Consider the following 23,918-nt stretch of genomic DNA (forward strand, 5'->3'; position numbering starts at 1 on the left):
CTAGGACAAGAAGCTCACGCGATCTTTCGACGGAAAGTAGCTGCGAACGCGATGCCCCCTGGGAAATGTAGTCCAGAGCTGTGGAACTACTTCCGGAAGGAGGGTGTAATTCTCATCACAAGCTCGCCTCCTGGGCATCTGACACATTGGTTGGCAGAAATGTCCTGAGTCTCAGCCTGGACGGGTGGACACTTCTTATCCCACAAGCCCTGGCTTGAGGGTTGGATGAAGGGGAGGATTTATGGGGCACCACTGGGGAGAGAGGGGAGGAGTGTCCCCTGTCTGAGAAGCCATGGGAGCCCCTCCTCCAGTATTCTCCACAACAGCAAACACTTACCTTATTCCAACTACCCTTAGAGTGGTTTAAATTAATTTTCATGGTTACATGAGTATTTTGTAAATGTTATTCATGTCTGAGCTATTATTTTTTCTTAAGTTAATACTTGCCGGCCGTTTTTCACTTGCTTCCTTTTTTATGTGATTATCATTTATTTTTTTATTTTTAATTGGAGGATAATTCCTTCACAATGTTGTTGGTTTGTGCTATACAACGTGAATCAGCTATAAGTATGCATGTGTCCCCTCCCTCTTGAACTATGCTTATCATTTAGATGTATGTCTATACTTTCAAAATCATCAGGTAATCTTTAAATATTTTAATTGTGAAATGGAAAATACCTGAAGAAAAGTACATAGAATGTATAAGTTTAGGGTAACGTCATACAAGCGAAGAATCTTGGTATGTTGGTACCTTGTTGGTACCTCAAGAAGAAATGCCCACCCTCTGTGATCATTTTTGACCCCAAGACACCAACTGACCACTATCTTGTTAATATAATAATATCTTGATTTGTCAGTTATCTATCTTTGAAATTTACATAAATACAATCAAATTGTATGAATTTGCTGAGTTGTTAACACTCCTAACTAGATGAACTCAAAACTCCACACTAAAGCCTTTGCAGAAGGAAATGTATGCCAATTCAGGTATAAAAATTATTTTCCTCGGTTTCTGTGGTGTTGCCAGACTCCAAGATCAACCCTCCCTCCAAGGGTCAAGGATTCACTGGGAGAACTCACAGAAAAACAATACAAAGCAAAATCAGCAAAAAGAAAAGGTTCACTGGGCAAACGTCAGGAAAAACCAGACTCATGTTTCCAAGGATCCTTTCCCAGTGAAGTCACAAAGGCCATTAATTCCCCAGGAACAAGTTGTGACAGTACATGTGAAATGGTACCAACCAGGGGAGCTTGTTAGAAACTCAGTATCTAGTCTTTTCATTGGGGTCTGGCTGCATTGGCAGGCTCTGCCTGGCACATACCAGAATTGCAGACTCTCAGAAGGAAAGCAAGTATTTAGCATAAATTATATTGTTTGAACAAACATTGTAGGCATAGTGAGCCATTCTTATCAATTAGGATAATGGGAATCTTCTCAAAATCTTAAGTTCTAGTTGTAAATCAAGAGCCAAACTTCAAAGGATAAAGCCAAACTTTAAAGGATAAGTTGTCTCAGGTCTTTGTTGACCTTTTTCTGCATACTATTGTCCTAAACAAATGGCTTTCAACAACATCAAAAAAATTACAAAGTATATAAAAAGCCCCAAAAAATCAAGACATTCCCAAAACACAAAGCAAAAATCAGGAATACTTCAGGTGTTCTTAGGTTGCTGCTGCTTAACTTCAGTCTCTGCCTCTTTCCTCATATGGCCTTCTTCTATGTCTTCTCATCTTCTGTTTATTGTTAAGTGGATTTAAGTTACATCCAGATAGTCCAGGATAATCTCACCTAGAGATCCTTATCTTAATTACATCTGTAAAGATCCCCTTTTTTCCCCCAAATAAGGTCACATTCACAGGTCTTGGGAGTTAGGATGTGGACATATCTCTAGGATGCCACCACTTAATCCCAAACAACCTGTTACTATATTTAGTTTTATCTTAATAGATTTCCATAGAATTTTCATCTTGCCTTACTGATCTCAGATGCAGAGCAAAGACCAATGACCTACCCACTAAAACTTGTTCATTCTAGTTTTATCTCAATAAATGACAATTCTGGTTTCTTGGTCTAAAAATATGTGGGTTGGCCTAGGTTCCTCTTTTTCTCTCATTTCCCTCATCAAATCTATTACCCAATCCATTTAGCTCTATCTTCAAAATGTATCTAGAATCCAACTAGTTCTCATAACTACCACTGCTATCACCCTAGACCGAATCACCGTTATCTCTTACCTGGATTATTCCTCGAACCCATTGGCTAGTTTCCCTGCTTCATTTTTTGTCCCCCTACAACTACTCTCTACTCAGCACTCCAAATGATTTCTTTTAAATATAAGATCACGTCACTCTTCTGTTCAAAACCCACTATTGCTTTTACATCTCACTAAGACTAACCAAACTTCGTAAAATATTCTCCATAATTTGTCTTCTCATTAGCTGTTTCACCTCATTTACTACTCTCCACTTTGTCACGCTGTCCTAGTGGCTGCTCACTGAATATACCAGGCTTATGGCTTGTTGTTGTTGTTCATCACTCAGTCGTGTCCGACTCTTTGCAACCCCATGAACAGCAGCCTGTCAGGCTTCCCTGTCCTTCACGATGTCCTGGAGTTTGCTCAAACTCGTGTTCATTGAGAGGCTTATGGCTAATCCACAGCATTTATGTTTAGTTGTTTTCTCTGCTTACAGTGCTTTTTATCCAAATATCTTCAAATGTCACTACTTCTGGTTTTGCTCAAATATCTCCATTTGAAGAGGAAATGAGGCTGAGAGGATTCAGATTTTTCCACTATCTCAGGCACCCACACAGTGACCCACAATCATGTGATCTCTCTCTCTCTCTCTCACACACACACACACACACACACACTTACTCCCAACCACACAAGCCCACAATATGACCCTCTATCTTCACAAAACCACTCATAATCTTGATCCTACCTCTCCCTCACCGCATGCAGTCTCTTTTTCATTCAACTAACCCCTAAATGTAGTCACACTCGCAATTTCATCATGGTCTCAAACCGGGACCCTCCTTTGCCCACTCTCACATGTGTCTGGGCTTGTGAATTTCTCCCCTTTAAACTCCCGAGGCGTAACTGGCATAATTGCTCCCAGACACTCATGTCCGACTTCGGGTTCTCTCCTCTGGCTCCCCACCACGTTCCTCAGCAGCTTGCCTCAAGGGCATCTGAGTGCTCCCAGATCAAAGAGTAACCCCGAGCAGCTTCCTGTGCATTTAGCTGAGGCCAGGCCCCGCCTCAGAGCCCAGGGAATGCAGTTTACCTTGGCCGAGTCCATTCCGCCGTTGGCGAAGTCCTGGACTACATTTCCCGGGTCGCCGTGGGGCTCTGTATGTTGCAGGGTGAGCGCCAAAACCTGCGAAAGCCGCAACAGCAACTTGAGGCTGGGCTGTGTCAAAGGAAAGTTGCACCCAACAAGTTAAACACATAAGGAAAACGTTATTAAAGACTATTGCAATAGGGAAGAGGGATTTACCTCAACTTGGTATATAACAGTCTCTGGGGGTTTATAGCCAGTGGGCAGCGCGATGGAGTCAGTGGAGTCAGCTTGACTAAAGTTTGCTCATGGAATCCTTGTCAGCTGAGACTCGCGGAAGCCTCAGGTGCGCTGCCAGGCCCAGGTCCCTCTCCACGGGGAACTCAGGATGAATTGGAGATAGCTTTTAGCGCGCGCTCTCTCTCGCTCGCTCGCTCTTTCTGGACTACATCTCCCAGAGGCCTCTAGGCCTGGAGCTCCCTCCCGCGAGAAGTAGACCTTCTCCTGAGGAGTGGGCGGGTTTTTCTGGCGGGTAGGGGCAAACAGCCTCTGGGTGCTGTGGGAGCTGCTGGGGTCTGTTTGTTTCAAGTGGAGCGGTGCTGACCAGACAGACCTGAGGAATCGTAGGTGAGATGGGTTGGAGCTGGGCGTGTCTGGAACCTCCGGCCTCAACGGGAGCCAGCCAGCTGGGAAGGGGAGATTGTGAGGAGTGTGTGTGTCTGACTGTGATTGTGTCTCTGCGTCTGTGTGACCCAGTACCAAACTGTAAAGGCAGGGAGGCGGGCTTGATTTGCAGTTATAATGGTGCATGTGTGATGGGGTTTAACTTTGTGACCGAGTGTGGGGCACTGTTTGTGAGTGTGAAGTTCTTTGACTGCTGTTGCAAAGCTGTGTATCCACTTTGTGTGTATGTGTTTATGAACATTTGCTGAGCGGTGGGCGTGGGGTGGCTTAACTGTGAGATTTCTTACTATTTCCCCTTGGGGATGTGTTTGTGATATTGTTGGTGGGTAGGGTGTATCTGAATTTGTTGTCACTGTGTCCCCATGATGGGTGTCAACGGGAATGTGAGTACCTGGGGCTGCCTTTGACTGCGATTGTGATTGACTGTCCCCAAAGTGTATATGATGGAGTGGCCCCCTGGGGTGCCTGAGTGCCCCGTGGTATGAGTGAGTTTGTATGATTATGTACCCATATTGCACTGTAGGTGTGGGGCACCTTTGTCTGTGTCTTTGTGACTCCAGCGTTCTGTTCCCAGGAGTTGGAGCCCAAGGGCAGAGTCTGCCCAGAACTGCAAATAACCCTGCGCTTCTGTCATGCTGGTATTGAGCAGGACGCACAAGCCTTTTCTGGGCTGATATCTGTGGGTGGTAGATTGACTTGGACTCCCAGAAGAACCTGATTTTTCCTGACTCCTTTCTCCCTCCCCAGCTCTGCTCTACTTGCACAGTCGTCCAGAGTGGAGTAAAGAATGCCTGTTGAACATCTACAAGGCGCCTGCAAGGTAGCTTGTCATTTCCCCTTGTTTCCCGAAATCCTCTTTTCTTTGTCAAGATATGACTTGCTTTCCTTCTCTTGAAAATTTCTTGCCTGTCAGGTGACCTGATCCATGGAATTTTTTTCCTTTGAGAAATGTGATTTGCTCTAAACCCCAATCCACACACATGACTTTCTCTTCCTAATTTGTCAAATGATTTAATTTTTCTTTAAGCTGTCATAAAAAAACTTTTTTATTATAAAAGTGAAATTATCTTTAATTAGAAACATACAGCTATCCTCAATGAAGAAAGTTAAATTTCCAGTTAAAACCAATGCTACCTTTTTGATAGTTTCTCCCCAGTATGTTTTAGGTACACATATAAAACGTTGTTTTTAAAATTGAATTTATTCAGTATTTACCATTTGTAGCATACATTTTAACATAAAATTATATTTAAGTATTGAAAGGGTAATAGGCAGGAAGGCTAGGGTTCCCCAAGCGGAGGAAATAGACTGCAAGTGTCAGACCTTTTTTTTCCTCCTCTATACAAAATTAAAAGGAGATTTCTTTTAAAATTCTGTGCTGCCATGACACCTGAACTTAACTTTTCTCAAACCTTGAGCTAACCAATGTGTTTTTATTATGGAAATGTTTTTCTTAAGCTATGTTAATGAACTATGTATTTACCTTAGACTCTGTCTTTTTTCAAGTCGGTTCCACCTAAGACTCAGAACCGATAATGGCTCAACAAACCAGTATGTTTTACTCATGGAAATGTTCTCTTAAGCTATGTTAATGAGACTATATACTTGCCTGGAAACCTGCCTTTCTTCAAGATTCATGTCAATCATTTTATGGCCCAGGATGACTCGCCCTGTGTCAATGCTATCTCAAAAATGCATGTTGTGGGTGAATGGCCTGGTGCCACTCTCAGAGTTTTGAGACATTTCCTTTCTCTAATTAGCAGCTTGCTAATAGGTATATAAGGGGACACTCTCTCTGCCCCCTTCTGATGTCTATGTCAAAAGCTTTCTCTATCTGTTTTATACTTCAATAAAACTTTATTACACAAAAGCTCTGAGCGATCAAGCCTTGTCACTGGCCCGGGATCGAATTCCTCTCCTCCAGAGGCCAAGAATCCCGGCATCATTCACGGCTCATAGCAACAACAACCTTTCATCTTCGGGGCTCTTTAAGTTTGGGACCTATGGAACAGTACACAGTAATAGCGTAGATCACAAATCTCTTGAAAGTCTATGATCCAGCAGATTAGGTTAGTAGTTCTAATTCTCAGGAAGTTATGAAATGGTCAAAGAGACTGGAAAGTTTGACTGAGAAAGGAGAGTTTGGTCCACGCACTTCATCCATCTCTGGCTGCTCCTCCGGAGGAGACGTTGGGTGCCTCTTGACATTAGCAGGTCTGTATAATTCCCCAACAGGGTTTCTGCTATAAGCCATGTGAGGTCACTGCGGAACTGCAGATTAGGACACAGCTCTTGGTTCACACATGTGTGTCTCTTTCAATCATTCACACACATAAGCACACCGTGGAGTTAGTCAAGTATAGCAGAAAACATGTTTGCTAGGAGAACAAAGAACTAGAGCTCCAAGCATCCTTACCTTGTCCTGAAGAATCCCAGACAAGCCCCCAAGATGTCAAACATTTGACATGAATCTTGAAGAAAGGCAGATTTCCAAGCAAATACATAGTTTCATTAACATAGCTTAAAGAACATTTCCATGAGTAAAGCATACTGGTTTGTTGAGCCATTATAGGTTCTGAGTCTTAGGGGGAAACACTTGAAAACAGAGTCTAATGTAAATACATAGTTCATTAAACATAGCTTAAGAAAAACATTTCCATAATAAAAACACATTGGTTAGCTCAAGGTTTGAAAAAAGTTAAGTTCAGGTGGAACCAGGTGTTGTCATGGCAATACAGAATTTCAAAAGAAACTTCCTTTTAAATTTGTATAAAGAAGGAAAAAAAAAACATCTGACACTTGCAGTCCATATCCTCCACTTGGGGGCCCCTAGCCTTCCTGCCTGTTACCCTCTCAGTATCTTCCCACATAATTTCATATTTGAAACATTTTTAGAGGTGCATATTTTTTTGAATGCCTATGTATTCATTCTTTCAAATTATATATAGAAATGGCATGTAACACCCATTTGTGCAAATAATTATAAAGACCCATGTAAGGAATCAAGAAAAAGAATACAGCCATTTGTAAAGCAGCCTATGATGTACCCCTCCACAGTCATAAACAGTTATGCTCTTCTGGTGATAACCACTGTGATCATTTCATTGTCTTTCACTTAGACCTTTGATATGAATTCCAAAATCACGTAAGTTAGTTTTTGTCCATTTTCTATCTTTGTATGAACAGACATTCTTTTATGTCTTTTTTCATTAAGAATATTTGTGAGCTTCATTCATATTTCCCATAACTATAGTTCATTTTTTCCATTGCCCTATACATACTGTCTCATTGTATAATAGTATCGATTTACTAATCTGTTATATTCTTCATGGACAATTGACTTGCTTACAGTTTTTGAGTGTTATAAGCAATGTGACTGAATATTTTGTGCAGATATTTTGGTACATGTGTGCTTATATTTCTTTAATATGTGTACTAAAATTGTAATCCAGTTGTTGAGGGCTAGGGTTTGTACATCTTCAGTTTTACTGGACAATGCCAAACTGGTCTCTAAAGATACTGTGCAAGTTTTTTACTTGTATCAGCAGTTACAAAGGTTCCTTTTGTTGATAGTCATGCCAGCTCTTGGCATTGTCACACTTTAAAACTTTTGCCAATTAAATATCTAGCATTATCACATTTCATTGATATGCCTGTATTATCAGTGCAATTGAACACCAATTCTTGCCCACCTGTGTGCTTAGTCACTCAGTCATGTCCAACTCTTTGCGAGCCCATGGACTGTGGCTCACCAGGCTCCTCTGTCCGTGGGATTCTCCAGGCAAGAATACTGGAGTGGGATGCCATTCCCTTCTCCAAAGGATCTTCCTAACCCAGGGATCTAACCCAGGTCTCCTGCACTGAAGGCAGATTCTTTACTGTATGAGCTACAGGAGATATCCCCTTTTGTGAAATATTTGTTCAGATATTTTGCCAATTTTTAATTGGGTTGTTTTTCTCTGACTGATTTATAGCAATTGAATATATATATATGTGTGTGTGTGTGTGTATATAATCTATATATATATATATATAATACATATATTATGTATCATCTGTATTTATTTTAGTTTGTGCTTCCCTTGTGGCTCAGTGGTAAAGAATTTGCCTTCCAGTGCAGGAGATGCGGGTTCGATCTCTGAGTCGGGAAGATCCCCTGAAGGGGGAAATGGCAGCCCACTCCGGTATTTTTTCCAGGATAATCCCATGGACAGAGGAGCCTGACAGGCTGCAGTCCATGGGGCTGCAAAAGAGTCGTACATGACTGAAGTCACTGGGCGCACATGCGTGCATGCATATTTTAATTTACTGGCAGTTGCATATGTGACAAAAATTATCTTCTGCTCTGGCTTGGTTTTTTACTCTGATGCCTTCTGGTGAGTAGTGGTTTTGGATTTCAATGTGATGAAATCTTTTTGAGTAATTAGTGCTTTTTAAAGACATTTTCTTCTACCTTGAGGTAATGAAGATTTTCTTGTGTTTGCTTCTAAAAGCTTCCTAGGTTTTTGCCTTAACATTTCTGTCTTTACACTACCTGGAATTGATTAGTGTAGGGTAGGGATTCAATTTCATTTTATCCCCCACATGGGTATCCAGTTACTCCAGTATCATATATTGAAAAGTTCATCTTTTTTACACTGAGCTGCAGTGCCATTATAGTCACACAGGTGGTGCTAGTGGTAAAGAAACTGCCTGCCAATGCAGGAGCCATAAGAGATGTAGGTTCTATCCTTGGGTTGGGAAGATCCTCTGGAAGAGGGCATGGGAATTCACTCCAGTACTCTTTGGCTGGAGAATCCCGTGGACAAAGGAGCCTGGTGGGCTACAGTCCATAGGGTCGCAAAGAGTAGGACATGACTGAAGCGACTTAGCACACATTATGGCTACGTCTTGTTTCTGGACTTTATATTTTGTTCTATTGCTCTGTTTGTCTCCCCTCACAACAATACTGTGCTATTAAGATAGCTGTTCAGTATTCACTGTGACTTTGGAATAATATTTGGAGCAAATCCTCTTACCTTCTTGTTCCTTAAGAATGTCTTGGCTGTTTGTGTTCTTTGCATATCCACATAAATTTTTGAAATAGCTTGGTTACACTCAAACATCTTTTGGCATTTGACTGGATTGCACTGTATCTATAATCATGTGAGTATAAATTTGAGAAATCTTCTAATAATAACATTAACCTCTCAATTGATATTATGTCTTCTACATGTTTTTCAGCAAGGTCTTGCTTATCTCCTAAAATATTACTTGGTAAATAGGAAGAATTTAATCCATTGTATATAGTATTTCCCTTCTGCATTGACTGCCAGGAATTTGAGCACTTCACACATGATCAATTATAGCACATCTTAGTGTGAGTTTTGATATTGAGTACCTATGATGTATGACCTTTGTGTATGATTTATTTTTTTTCTTTTATTCTTAGCCTCCTCAAATACATTTTTGAAGTGAGGGATATAAAAATGAGATATAGACTTAGAATCAGATATGTATTGTTTAATATTTTTATTTTAATAACATTTGGGTCCAATCAAGTCTGTTGTGCGTCGTTCCTTTTACTGTTCGCCCTATATTATATTTCTTTTTTAAATACCCTTTCCATTCTCTTTCCCAATCTCCTCAAAACCTCCCCTCCTCCACAACTATTCTCCATCAGTTAATTTCTGCCTTTGCCTCTTTGCCATGTAGTCTCAATATCACTTTAGTTTAAATATTGACTCCATCAGAAATAAAGAAACAAACCATCCCTCAGGGTTTTTTTTACTTACACAAGTCTCTGTAACATGGTATAAAAATTATGGGCTCTAGTGTCAAATGTGATCTCTGATCTCAGCTACACCACCTGTGAGCTGTTTAACCTGGGAATGAGTGGTTCTCATTCTCAATGTTGAGAATGAAAGATGTGTAAAACACTTGGTTGTCATTCAGTCACTAAGTCGTGTCTGACTCTTTGCGACCTCATGGACTGCAGCACGCTAGGCCTCCCTGTCCATCACCAACTCCCGGAGTTTATTCAGACTCATGTCTATCGAGTCAGGGATGCCATCCAACCATCTCATCCTCTGTCATCCCCCTCTCCTACCACCTTCAATCTTTCCCAGCATCAGGGTCTTTTCCAATGAGTCAGTTCTTCGCATCAATATGGCCAAAGTATTGGAGTTTCAGCTTCAACATCAGTCCTTCCAATGAATATTCAGGACTGATTTCCTTTAGGATGGATTGGTTGGATCTCCTTGTAGTCCAAGGGACTCTTATCCTGTAGCACTGTAGTATTTACTGCTGAAAAAAACACCACATATAAGTGGAACTAGTCAGTTCAGACCCATGCTATTCAAGGGTCAACTATTATAATGTGATCACCACAGCGAGTCTAATATCCATCAGTATACATAGTATAAAAATTGTGTTTTCTTATGACTTTTAAGATTTATTCTCTTAGAAATTTTCAAATATGCAATACAGTATTATTAACTATATAACTATATGCCATGCTATACATTGTATCACTAAGACTTATTTCATAACTGGAAGTTTGTACCTTTTGACTTCCTTTACCCATTCCACTCACCCCCAACCCCATCTCTGGCAACCAACAGTGTGTTCTCTATATCTATGAACTTGATTTTTGTTTGTTTGTTTAAATTCTACATATAAGTAAGCTCATACAGTACTTTTCTTTCTCTGTCCTCCTTACTTCACTTAGCATAATAGTGGTACATTACTTTGTGCATTGCCTACTTGTTAAACTATTTAAATAGTTTGTATTATCAATTTGAATTTTTTTTTTTAATGTATTTATCTGGCTGCGTTGGGTCTCATTTGCAGCATGCAGGATCTTCATTGCATCATGCAGGATCTTTCCTTGCAGCACACAGACTCTCCAGTTGCAGCTTGTGGTGTCCAGTTGTGATGTGTGGGCTCATTAGTTCAGCAGTTGCAGCACATGGGCTCTTTAGTTGTGGCATATGGGCTCCAGAGCACTTGGGCTTAGTAGTTGCGGCATGTGGACTTAATTGCTACACAGCATGTGGGATCTTAGTTCCCAGACCAGGGATTGAATCCAAGTCCCCTGCACTACGAGGTGGAATCTTAACCACTGGAGCACCAGGGAAGTCCCTATCTATTTGAATTTTTAAAATTTATTTCTCTGTGCTTTACTTGTGTCATGTTTTGATCATTTCTTTTTTTTAAATCTTTGAATACCTGTTCAAATGTATCACTATTCTGAAGATAGCTGTATTCGCTATTCCTTTCATTACAAAACAATATTTATTACAACAAAGTTGAAAACTACAGAGAAGCACAAACAAGTAACAGAAGTTATCTGTAATCCTGTCAATTAAAGACAACTGCTGTCAATACTTAGAATTCTTTTCTAAATGTGATCATATTCTGGCTACTGACTTGTAACCCATCTTTTCATGCCAAAATACAGTGTGAACAACTGTCCATGTTGTTATACATTTATCTTTACTATGTGTTACAATGGGTTCATCTTATTACCATTTTACCCAGCTCCCTTTTTTAAACATGGTTTGCTTACAAATTATTGCCATTATAAACAATGAGCAGCTCTTAGGCTGAATGCTAGCGTTTTCCTTTTTAAACTTTACTTTTAGTTAAATTATAATTATACATATAAGTAATAATTTTTTTATAAAAAATTTTGTGTTATGAAGGGGTTCATATCCATGTAACTACAATCCCCAATCCTAGGAACCTACCCAGGCTCATCACTGCAAATGGTGACTACAGCCATGAAATTAAAAGATGCTTGCTCCTTGGAAGAAAAGCTATGACCAACCTATACAGCGTATTAAAAAGCAGAGACATTAGCCAACAAAAGTCCGTCTAGTCAAAGCTATGGTTTTTCCAGTAGTCATGTATGGATGTGAGAGTTGGACGATAAAGAAAGCTGAGCACCAAAGAATTGATGCTTTTGAACTGTGGTGTTGGAGAAGACTCTTGAGAGGCCCTTGGACTGCAAGGAGATCCAACCAATCTTAAAGGAAATCAGTCCTGAATATTCATTTGAAGGACTGATGCTGAAGCTGAAAGTCAAATACTTTGGCCACCTGATGTGAAGAACTGACTCACTGGAAAAGATCCTGATGCTGGGAAAGATTGAAGGTGGGAAGAGAAGGGGACGACAGAGGATGAGATGGTTGGATGGCATCACTGACTGAATGGACATGAGTTTGAGTAAACTCCGGGAGTTGGTGAAGGACAGGGAGGCCTGGTGTGCTGCAGTCCATGGGATCACAAAAAGTCAGACACGACTGAGAGACTTAACTGAGGTATCTACCCAAAGTACCCAAAGGTAGCCGGTTATCAATTAATTATTTATCCTTTTAAAAAATGCATATACATGGGTAATTCCTTTGTGGTCCAGTCAATAGGACTCTAAACTTCCTAACCACTGCAGGGCATCTAGGTTGATCCCTGGTTGAGGAACTAAGATCCCACATGCCTCGAGGCATGCCCTCCCTGCAAAATACATACACATGTAAATGTGTGTATGGTACTGTTTTTCATTGAAAAATATTTCTGTATAAAAAGAATTATAAGTACATCCTGCAAAATGTGGAAAGTAACTGCATTATAAGATTGGTCCAAGGATTGAGCTGGTTCATGTAAAACTCTTAAAATAGGGCCTAACCACTTACTTAGTGTCACTTAGTAGTTAGGAGACCTATGACAAACCTAGACAGCATATTAAAAAGAGACATCACTTTGCCAACAAAGGTCCATAAAGTCAAAGCTATGGTTTTTCCAGTAGTCATGTACGGATATGAGAGTTGGACCATAAAGTAGGCTGAGTGCTAAAGAACTGATGCTTTCGAACTGTGGTGCTTAAGAAGACTCATGAGAGTTCCTTGGATTGGACTGCAAGTAGATCAAACCAGTCAATCCTTAAGGACATCAACCTTGAATATTCATTGAAAGGACAGATGCTGAAGCTGAAACTCCAATATTTTGGCCACCTGATGTGAAGAGCTGACTTATTGGTAAAGACCATGATGTTGGGAAAGAGTGAAGGCAACAGGAGAAGGGGACAGCAGAGGATGAGATGGCTAAATAGCATCATCAACTCAATGGACATGAATCTGAGCAAACTGCAGGAGGTGGTGGAGGACAGAGGAGCCTGGATTTCTACAGTCCATGGGGTTGCAAAGAGTCAGACAAAACTTAGCGACTAAACAGCAACAGTTACTGTTACTGTTCTGAAGCTTACTTTTTTATTCTTTGTGGAGAATTGTTGATTTAAGTATAGAGCTCACTTTAGTTACTTCATGTAAGGCCATATTTTATAATACTGTGGTATGTTTAATGATTTTATGGTTTTTAGAGATTTAGATTTTATATAGTTAAATCACCATGGCAAACATTGCTCCAAGGAACTTCTATGTACATGTCTTCTCTAAGGTATATACTAATAATGAAATTATGAGATAATAAAGTACACATACTTTGTGTGTGCTCTGTGTACCCAGTTGCTCAGTCATGTCCAACTCTTTGCGACCCCATGGACTGCAGCCCTCCAGGTTCCTCTGTCCATGAGGATTCTCCAGGCAAGAATACTAGAGTGGGTTGCCATGCCCTCCTCCAGGGGATCTTCCCAACCCAGGGATCGAACCCAGGTCTCCCACATTGCAGGCAGATTCTTTACCAACTGACCCACCAGGGAAGCCCAAACTTTAGCCCAGGGAAAACATACTTTAGACTTCAGTAAACATTTCCAAGTTAAACTTCAGAGTGGCTTATTCACTTCACAGTATACCCAACTCTCTTTGTCAGCCCTGTTTTTCCACTGCCATTTAGGTTACTTTTGGCCCCATAAGGCAGAAAGACACAATTGCAACAAATAGAATAGAGGGTTAATTATTTCATTTAATTTAAGCTGGTTATTCTTGATTTTTGTTACTCCTGTCTGGGTCCCACCTCTAGCAATTCTGATTTAACTGGTTTGGGATAGAGACCAGAAATCAATTTTAAAAGATCACCAGGTGGAGAAGGAAATAGCAACTCACTCCAGTATTCTTGCCTGGGAAATCCCACGGACAGAGGAGCATGGTGGGCTATGGTCCATGGAGTTGCAGGAGTCAGACATGACTTAGAGACTAAACCACCACTACAGCAGAAACCAGCAAACCCACACACTGTAAAGCAATTATCCTCCAATTATCCAATAAAAAAATAAAGATCACCAGGGACTTCCATGGTGGTCCAGTGGTTAAGAATCCGCCTTCCAGTGCAGGAGACAGGTTCAATCCCTGGCCTGGGAAGATCCCATATGCCGTGGAGCAACTAAGCCTGTGCCCACAGCTACCGAGTCTGCACTCTAGGACCCACAAGCTGCAGCTACTGAGCTCTTGTGCTGCAACTACTGAAGCCCACTTGACTAGAGCCTCTGCTGCACAACAAGGGAAGCCACTGCAATGAGAAGCCTATGCATTGCAACTAGAGAGTAGCCCTTGCTCAGCACAACTAGGGAAAGCTGGTACACAGCAACAAAGACCCAGTGCAGCCAAAAAATAAATTTAAAAAAAATTTTAAATAAAAGATCATCAGATAATTCTAGTGTGCTGCCACAGGTGACAATGACTTAAGCTCATACAAGATGACTAGACAGACATTAAGATTTAATTGGTCTGGATTGGGGTTCAAGTTTTAGAATATATTTTTTAAAGCTATCCTATTGATTGCTATCCAGTAGCAATCAGAATTCATAACCACTGGCTTAGACAAAGCATGATTCATTTTCTGGAGCTGATGAAAAAACTATGGAAAAAATTCTTGTAGCAAAGTAGGAGAGAGATGATGTTGAAGGAGGCAATTAGTCATATCTGTCATACCTGTGCTCTTGCCAGCAGTTAACATTATGAAACTATCATAGTTTGGTCATTTTAGTGGTGTTTTGGGACAATACCTAAAGGAAACATACATATATGTTTAATCAGCAGTCTTCATATTCTTTTCAAAAGCAAGGTTTGAGTTTTCTGAATCTTACGTATTTTAACATTTTTATATTCTGTTTTTATCTTCATTAATTTTTTCCTGCTTTTTTTGGAGTTTCTTGCAGTGTTGAATTCAAATCAGTTTTTTTAAAGGAGTTTAATGTTATTAAATTTTCTTTTGAGGGGGATAGTTTTCCTGTGTCCAGGTTTTTTATATGTGTTACTCTTCTTTTCACTTTATTTCTAGGTATTTTATATTTCTATTTAGGCTCACATTTAACATGAGAATTACTTAAGACTGTGTCTTTGTTTTGGGTAACTTTTCAATTTTGATTAATTTAAATTTTTATTCAACTTGCAGAAAAGTTACAAGAATAATACGAAGTATTCTTGGGTACTCTTTGCTCAGAATCACCAGTAGTTTACATTTTGTCCCATTTGTGTTATCATTCCTGTGTGCATTTACAGTTGTTCTCTGTCTCTATATATGCATGTATGCACACTCACAAATATACAATACACACATTTTATCTCAACTATTTAAGTTGTAGAATTTGCCCCTTTACCCTTAAATACTTCACTGTGTTATTTCCTAGGGACAAGAGTATTCTCTCACATAGCCACAATATAGTCACTAAAACAAGAGATTTTAACAATAGTGCATTACAGTCAATATACAAATTTTTTTGCTAGTCCCAATCATATTTTTTGTAGCAGTTCATCCTACCCTCACCCCTCACCCTCTCTACCTGATTCACTGTCAAGGATCACACATTGAATTTACTTATTATGTCTCTCTCTAGTCTTTAACCTGGAAGATTAAAGATGTCTGCATTTCATCATGTTGACATTTTTGAAGAGGATAGGCCATTTATTTTGTAAAATGTCACTTAATTAGGATTTGTCTTATGGCTCCTCATAATTACATTCAGGTTATGAATTTTGTGGCAGGAATACCACAAAAGTGATTGTATCCTTCTCAGGACATCATAGAAGGGAGTATGTGATATTGACTTGTCCCATATTAACTTTGATGACTGGTTACGGTGGTATCTACTATGTGTCTTGACAGTAAAGGTAGTAGTTGTCTCTTTGTAAGTAACAGCTAATTAATTTATAATTAATAGCAGAGAGGTACATTGAAACTATGTAAATACCTCATCACCAAACTTTTACCCACAACTTTTAGCATCCATTGATGTGTAGGATCCTTTATCCATTGTTGTCTGCATCCTTTATTACTATGATGTTTTCAAGATGGTAGAATTTTAAAATCTCCATGATTTTGTCCGTATTAATTAGTTGGTATTTGACTGTGAAGGAGAGCATTCCCTTATCCCTCACTTATTTGTTCATTGGTTATATCAGTATGTATTTGTAGATTTTCATTTACTCAGTGTGTTTTATGATGCGTTACCATTTATTTTGCTACTCAAATTGTCCCAGATTTGGTCAATGGGCATCTATTCAGGCTGGCTTCTGTGTACTTTTGACTTTCCCCATGATTCTTTGAGCATTTCCTCTCTTTCTGGCCCAAGATGTTACAGGCCTATTTCTAATTACTCTCCTAGCTCCAGCCTTAAGTAAAGAATTTCTCTAAACAGCCTGGTTTCTTTCTGTAAAGAATATTTAGAAACCAAGATCTGGGTGATAGGACTACAGTATTCAGTCTGGTCTTAATCCTGTTCCAGATTTGTATCTCCCTTCTCCAGTCAGTTAAAAACCTGACTCTCATTATCCTCATTATATTTACTAATTTGTTCAGTTCTATAATATAACAAAAATAGTTTTAGATTTCCTAACCTATACTATAGTAACTATCAAACCTACTAAGTGGAGCTCAGTATTTGTTTATAGTTCTCTTCGTCTTCAGAATAAGGGTACATAGTTAAAATACTGTGTTCAAATTTATTTGAATTCATTTTTTAATCCCCTCCTTCAGTGTGGCTGTGGTATTCATTTGAAATACTTTTAGGTTCATTTGTTCCTGTTTGTAATCTGTTTGATTTTTTAAATTAATTTTAATCCATTCTTGTTGATTTGGTTATATGAACATGGTTCCAGTTAGAGCAGTATCACTCTACTCCTATGGCCCTTGCTTTAGTGAATATTATGTGCTCAATTGTGTCCCCTCTTCCCTAAGTCATATGTTGAAGCTCTAACTCCCCAGTGAGGGCTGCATGCATGTATGCTAAGTCACTTCAGTCGTGTCTGACCCTTTGCAACCCGATGGACTGTAGCCCACCAGGCTCCTCTGTACATGGGATTTTCCAGGCAAGAATCCTGGAGTAGGTTGCCCTCCAGGGGATCTTCCCAACCTAGTAATCGATCCCATGTTTCTTACATCTCCTGCACTGGCAGCCTTGTTGTTTACCACTGGTGCCACCTGAGAAGCCCCAAGACATATTTAGACCTAGTCTAAACAGGCTTGTTGTTTGAGTAATGCAGGAAAAGACTGGGGCTGAAATATTTTTACATCTGGGGACTTGAGTTATTTATTTGTTCAAGGTCTTAATTGATGTCTCTGAATCCTTTTCCAGGTCACTTTTAGGTCTTCCAAAATAATAGCTACCAAACACTGTGACATTATTTTATACAACTGTGTAAATACATTATATGTGATTTCAGAATCATTTCAATAATCACTGGTGTTCAGAGAACTCATCTATCTACATCCTTCTTGTAATTTTCTAAAAGTATCCCATTACCTCCTATCTTATCATTCTTTTCCTGTGACTTTAGAACTAAACTCTCAATTACTCTGCTGTGGCCTTTGCAAGTCCCCTTTTTTGTTCTCCCAAGATTATCCTCATAGACTTCCTGAATAAACATGGATTTTATCAAATGGCATAAACAAACTATATTCTAACCACAAAAGAATCTTCCCTCTTTATTGCTAATTCCAGACTTATTCAGTTCATTAATCTTTCATCAAGATGCTGCTATATCTAGAGTAACTTTCTCTTCTATCTCCTTCAGGGATGCAATTTATGACCATCTATCCTAGAATTTTCCTTCCTAGTATAGTTACTTAAAGCTCTAAACAACGGTAAGAAATGAGTTAAATGACATTTATGCTCATTTTTAAATGTATATGACACTAGTTTTATCCTCTAATAAAATTGGGATGGGGCCTGGACGTATTTATAATTATTGAGCTCCCTACTTCTTTAGGGTATTTTTATCTTAATCACTATTTAGGAATGATTGACTTAATCTGTTTTCCTAAATAATTCTTTCACCTTCTAGTGTTTCTTCTCATTCTGTTTCCTTATCTGTTTGTCAAAGTGTCCAATCCTAAATGAGAACTGTATAAGTCTTACTTTTTATGAAAATGAGTTTAAGTCTTTTCATATCTATTATAAAAGCTTAATTCTCCCAAAACACACACACAAAAAGTGAATGTTTTTATATTTTCTTTCAGACTGTGAATCAAGGTTGAGACCAAGAATTATTTCTGAAAAAGGATATTTATGGAATAGAATCATCCTGGTGGGAGATAATGGAAAGACTTATAAAAAACAGCATTGAGTACTCACGTTTCAGAGGTGATTGGGAATGTAAAAGCCAGTTTGAGAGAAAACAGGAATCTCAGGAAGGACATTTCAGTCAAATGATATTTACTCCTGAAGACATGCCCACTTTCAATACCCAGCATCAGAGAATTCATACTGATGAGAAACTCCTTGAATGTAAGGAATGTGGGAAGGATTTTAGTTTTGTATCAGTCCTTATTCGACATCAGCGAATTCATACTGGTGAGAAACCTTATGAATGTAAAGAATGTGGCAAGGCCTTTGGTAGTGGTGCAAATCTTGCTTACCATCAAAGAATTCATACTGGTGAAAAACCTTATGAATGTAATGAATGTGGGAAGGCCTTTGGTAGTGGCTCAAACCTTACTCACCATCAGCGAATTCACACCGGTGAGAAACCATATGAATGTAAGGAATGTGGGAAAGCGTTTAGTTTTGGATCAGGCCTTATTCGACATCAGATAATTCACAGTGGTGAAAAGCCTTATGAGTGTAAGGTATGTGGGAAGTCCTTTAGTTTTGAATCAGCCCTTACTCGGCATCACAGGATCCACACAGGTGAGAAACCTTATGAATGTAAGGATTGTGGAAAAGCCTTTGGCAGTGGTTCCAACCTTACTCAGCATCGAAGAGTTCACACTGGTGAGAAACCTTATGAATGTAAAGGATGTGGAATGGCCTTTAGTAGTGGTTCAGCCCTTACTCGGCATCAGAGAATTCATACTGGTGAGAAACCATATATATGTAATGAATGTGGGAAGGCATTTAGTTTTGGATCAGCCCTTACTCGACATCAAAGAATTCACACTGGTGAGAAACCTTATGTGTGTAAGGAATGTGGGAAGGCTTTCAATAGTGGCTCGGATCTCACTCAACATCAGAGAATTCATACTGGTGAGAAACCTTATGAGTGTAAGGAATGTGAGAAAGCCTTTAGAAGTGGTTCAAAACTTATTCAGCATCAAAGAATGCACACTGGTGAGAAACCCTATGAGTGTAAGGAATGTGGGAAAGCCTTTAGTAGTGGTTCAGACCTCACTCAACATCAGCGAATTCATACTGGTGAGAAACCTTATGAATGTAAGGAATGTGGGAAGGCTTTTGGTAGTGGCTCAAAACTTATCCAACACCAGCTAATTCACACTGGTGAAAAACCCTATGAATGTAGAGAATGTAGGAAGTCCTTTAGTAGTGGCTCAGCTCTTAATCGGCACCAGAGAATACACACTGGTCAGAAACTCTATGAATGTAAGGAATGTGGGAAGACTTTTGGTACTAGTTCGACCCTTACTCAGCATCAGAGAATGCATACTGCTGAGAAGGTTTATGAATGTAAGGGATGTGGGAAAGCTTTGGGGAGGGGTTCCGAAATTCAGCAACATAAGAAAAATCATGCTGGTGAGAAGCTCTGTGAATTGGAAACTCCATAAAGTTGGAATTATATAGTTAAGGAAGCATACAATAAGAAAATTCATACTAGTGAGAATCCCCACAAATGTAATTAAATTACATATACCTTACTTATACTTTACCAGTTAGTCAGTCTGAGAAAATTCATACAGAAAAAAAAATTTTTAAATCAATCTGAATAAAATATTTGAAGATTTTTATCAAAATTCATTCATTCACTACTTTCAGAAAATTCACACTTGTGAATATTAAAAATTGAAAAATATTTTATTGTATATTGCCTTTATTTTAAACATTGAAATTTATTCAGGGGCTAACCTTGCTACTTTCTTTTTAATGTGTATTATACAGAATTACTGATCCATTTCAAAATTATTTTAAATTATTATTGAGGGTCTAAATTTACACTTTTTCTCTCTCCACCATTTCTCATACTAATATCATTTATTCAATAACCATATCTATTTTTATATTTTTATTGTTTGATAGTATATTTTTATACATATAAAGCTTAAATATCACTTCAGTCTTTGTTTTCAAATTTGCATATCTTTGTTTGTATCTGTTTTTCACCCTGTTTGTGTTAAGTTATGGTTACTTTTACATATCCTTTAATGTCTTATGGATATGTACTTTTTGTTTTGGAAGGTTGTTTTATTTTCCTTTTATAAACTTTATACTGTTCTTTTTGCAGAACAATTTTCCTACATAAAAATGTAGATGTGAGTTAAAAATAGATATAGTTATCTGTAATCTTACCAATCATAGATAATCACTGTCAAATTTTTGGAGCAAATCCTTTAATATTATATCTGGCATTGCTTTTGAAAGAAGTGTTATCATGCTATAACCAGTTTTAATATTCTTTCTCTGTATATATTGTTACAATTCCACTGGCATTAAACTATTTACCTGTTTTTATCAAACCCTTATTTTTGTCAAATACAGAAAAAATTTTTCATCATAAAGAGTTACTTTGTTGGCCCCTTTTGAATGTGTCTGCTTTATTTGTTGTTCATTTTAAACATAATGTGTGGATCTCTCCTGCTTTACATGATTTATACATCATCTGTAAAATCTTACTTTCCTTTGGCTAACATCCCTGAACTTAGTTACTTCCCCAGCATTAACTAACTTGCTTATTCTTCCAGATCCTTTTATGTGCATATGTGATGTGTTTATGGTACTGTGGGCATAATTAGTGTGGTTCTGAAGCAAATTATGGGGATTCTACAGTTGTGCCTATCACATAATAAATACTTGGTTAATTTAGCCATCATCATTGTTATCTTCTCAGTCTTTGTTATTTATGGAAAAAGTTTTAACTGTGATCTCTATCTTACTCAACATCAAAGACATTATTATGAGGAAAAGACATTTATGTAAGTGAACATAGAAAAAGTTTGATCTACATGTATCCCTTATTGAACAAGAATAATTCATCTTAATGAAGAATAAAGAATGTAAATTTAAGAAGGCAAAAATAAATCATAAAACTTTTAAAAATAGGATAGCTCTTTCATAAAAATCTGAACACTGAAAAATAACATTAGCCTCATGGTGCATAAGATACCCACAAGTAAACTTGGCATATATCCACAAACAAATTGCCTCTGAGGTTTTTGTGGGATCCAGCACTATAGCCCAGTGGACTTGAGAGGAGTCTCACCCACCTGTGTATATCATGTTATAGGCAGATAGTTCTTGGTATAATGGGTTGTTGAACCAGCAGGAGTCTATAAACTGGCCCCAGTCCTTCTTGGCTGCACTTAAGGTAAACCTGGAGAGTGCTGACTTCAGCAGACACCCACAGGTGAGAGACACTTTGTAGACGTTCAGATTTCCTGAGGAGAGATTCCAGCACCCTGTTGAAGAAATAGGGAAGGGGGAAAAAAAAAACAAACCTTTGACTGCATTGGAAAGACTAAGATGAACTTTGCCAGCACTCAGGGCTTTATCTAAACAGAGCAGGGGAAGCAATTGCTGGTGTATGCATGGGCAGCACATTGGAGACAGCTCAGACCTCTGTAGCTGACATGGGCTAAGCACCTATGCAGGGACCCCTTGCTCCAGGGCCCCCAGCCTGAAGCAAGGGGCATGGTTCGTAAAACAGAACTAGCTTGGGTCTGACCCTCAGGACTTCTGCTCCAACAACCTGGGATCAAATTCTGCCCCCAGTAGGGCAGTGACAGCTCTTGAGCCGAGGACACCTCACTCCCGGCCCAAGCTCTAGCCCCTCCATCTCCAACCTCACCTCCTACCGAAGTGATAGCTGTCAGCACACCCTAAAGAAAGATATGACTTGTGTCTGTGACAAATCCAGCTCTCCAAACAAAGGCATTGGGTACCTGCAGAGTCTCTAGGGATACTCTCACATAAGAACATCCCTTCAAGACTGCAATAGGTAACTTTCATCTAAATTTATAGAGGCAGAGAAAGTTAAGCAAAATGAAAAGTCAGAGGGACTGATTTCAATTGAAAAAGCAAGAGATGCATTCCTATACACTAACAACAAAAGATCAGAGAGATTAAGGAAACAGTCCCATTTACCGTCACATCGAAAAGAATAAAATGATGTAGGAGGAAACCTACCTAAGGAGGCAAAAGACCTATACTCAGAAAACTAAGATATTGACAAAAGAACTCAAAGATAACAAGAATAGATGAAGAGATATACCATGTTCTTGGATTGAAAGAATGAATATTATGAAAATGACTCTGCTATCCAAAGCAATCTACAGATTCAATGCAGTCCCCAACAAATTACCAAGGGCATTCTTCACAGAATTAAAAAAAAAAAAAATTAACATTTTACATGAAAACACAAAAGACCCCAAATAGTGAAAGCAGTCTTACGAATAACAGAGCTAGAGGAATCATGCTCCTTGGCTTCAGACTATACTACAAAGTTAAGGTGATCAAACAGTATGGTACTGGCACAAAAGCAGAAATATAGCTCAATGGAACTGGATAGCAAGCCCAGAGATAAACCTACACATCTGTGGCCACCTAATCTATGACAATGAAGGCAAGAATATATAATGGAGGAAAGTTGTTGTTGTTGTTCAGTCACTAAGTTGTGTGCAACTCTTTGAGACCCCGTGGACTGTAGCACTCCAGGCTCCTCTGTTCTCCACTATCTCCTAGAGTTTGCTCAAACTCATGTCCATTGAGTCAGAGATGCTATCTAACCATCTCATCCTCTGACACCCCCTTCTCCTTTTGCCTTCAATCCTTCCCAGCATCAGACAGTCTCTTCTATAAGTGGTGCTGGGAAAACTGGAGAGCTACATGTAAAAGAATGAAATGAGAACACTCTATAACACCATGAGAGAGTAACAGGCAGGAAGGGTAGGGGTCTCCAACCGGAGGAAATAGGCTTCAAGTGTCAGGTTTTTTCCCTTTCATATACAAATTTAAAAGGAGGTTTCTTTTAAAAATCTGTGTTGCCATGATGACACCTGGTTCCACCTGAACTTTTCTCAAACCTTGAGCTAACCAATGTGTTTTTCTTATGGAAATGTTTTTCTTAAGCTTTGTTAATGAACTATGTATTTACCCTAGACTCTTTCTTCAAGTCCATTGCCTAAGTCTCAGAACGTACTTAGCAAACCAGTATGTTTTACTCATGGAAATGTTATCTTAAGCTATGTTAATGAGACTATGTCTTTGCTTGGAAACCTGCCTTTCTTCAAGATTCATGTCAATCATTTTATAGGCCGCGATGACTCACCTTGTGCCATTGTTATCTCAAAATGTACATTGTGGGTGAGGGACCTGGTGCCACTCGGTGAGTTTTGAGACATTTCCTTTCTCTAATTAGCACCCTGCTAGTAGCTGTATAACTTCCTGCCAAAGACTAGCAGTGGGGCACTCTTTCTGCCCCCTTCTGATTTCTATGTCAGAAGCTTTCTCTATCTCTTTTATCTTTAATAAAACTTTATCATAAGCAGTGTGGAAAGGCCTTTAACTATGGCTTACAGCTTATTCGACATCAGAGGACTCATACTGGTGAGAAACCATATGAATGTGAAGAATGTGG

The 23,918-nt window shown here is 39.0% G+C and overlaps 2 protein-coding genes across 2 annotated transcripts; one reads left to right on the top strand and one right to left on the bottom strand.

Moving 5' to 3' along the window:
- ZNF571 (zinc finger protein 571) lies at positions 1-20,866 on the top strand. Of its 2 annotated transcripts, XM_081517003.1 has the most exons (4): positions 1-3,367; positions 4,714-4,786; positions 18,355-18,940; positions 19,025-20,866. In XM_081517003.1, the coding sequence occupies exons 3-4, from the start codon at positions 18,433-18,435 to the stop codon at positions 19,894-19,896; spliced, it is 1,380 nt and encodes a 459-aa protein (XP_081373129.1). In that variant the 5' UTR covers positions 1-3,367; positions 4,714-4,786; positions 18,355-18,432; the 3' UTR covers positions 19,897-20,866. The 2 variants fall into 2 exon arrangements, with proteins under 2 accessions (XP_081373129.1, XP_081373128.1); XM_081517002.1 differs by lacking the exon at positions 1-3,367 and adding an exon at positions 3,401-3,909 and having other exon boundaries at positions 18,355-20,866.
- Positions 1-23,918, bottom strand: part of LOC145515674 (uncharacterized) — a 189,202-nt gene that overhangs the window by 80,689 nt on the left and 84,595 nt on the right.

This window comes from Giraffa tippelskirchi, chromosome 7, assembly GCF_054371585.1.
Source record: "Giraffa tippelskirchi isolate mGirTip1 chromosome 7, T2T-mGirTip1v1.2.pri, whole genome shotgun sequence".
Lineage (NCBI taxonomy): Eukaryota > Metazoa > Chordata > Mammalia > Artiodactyla > Giraffidae > Giraffa > Giraffa tippelskirchi.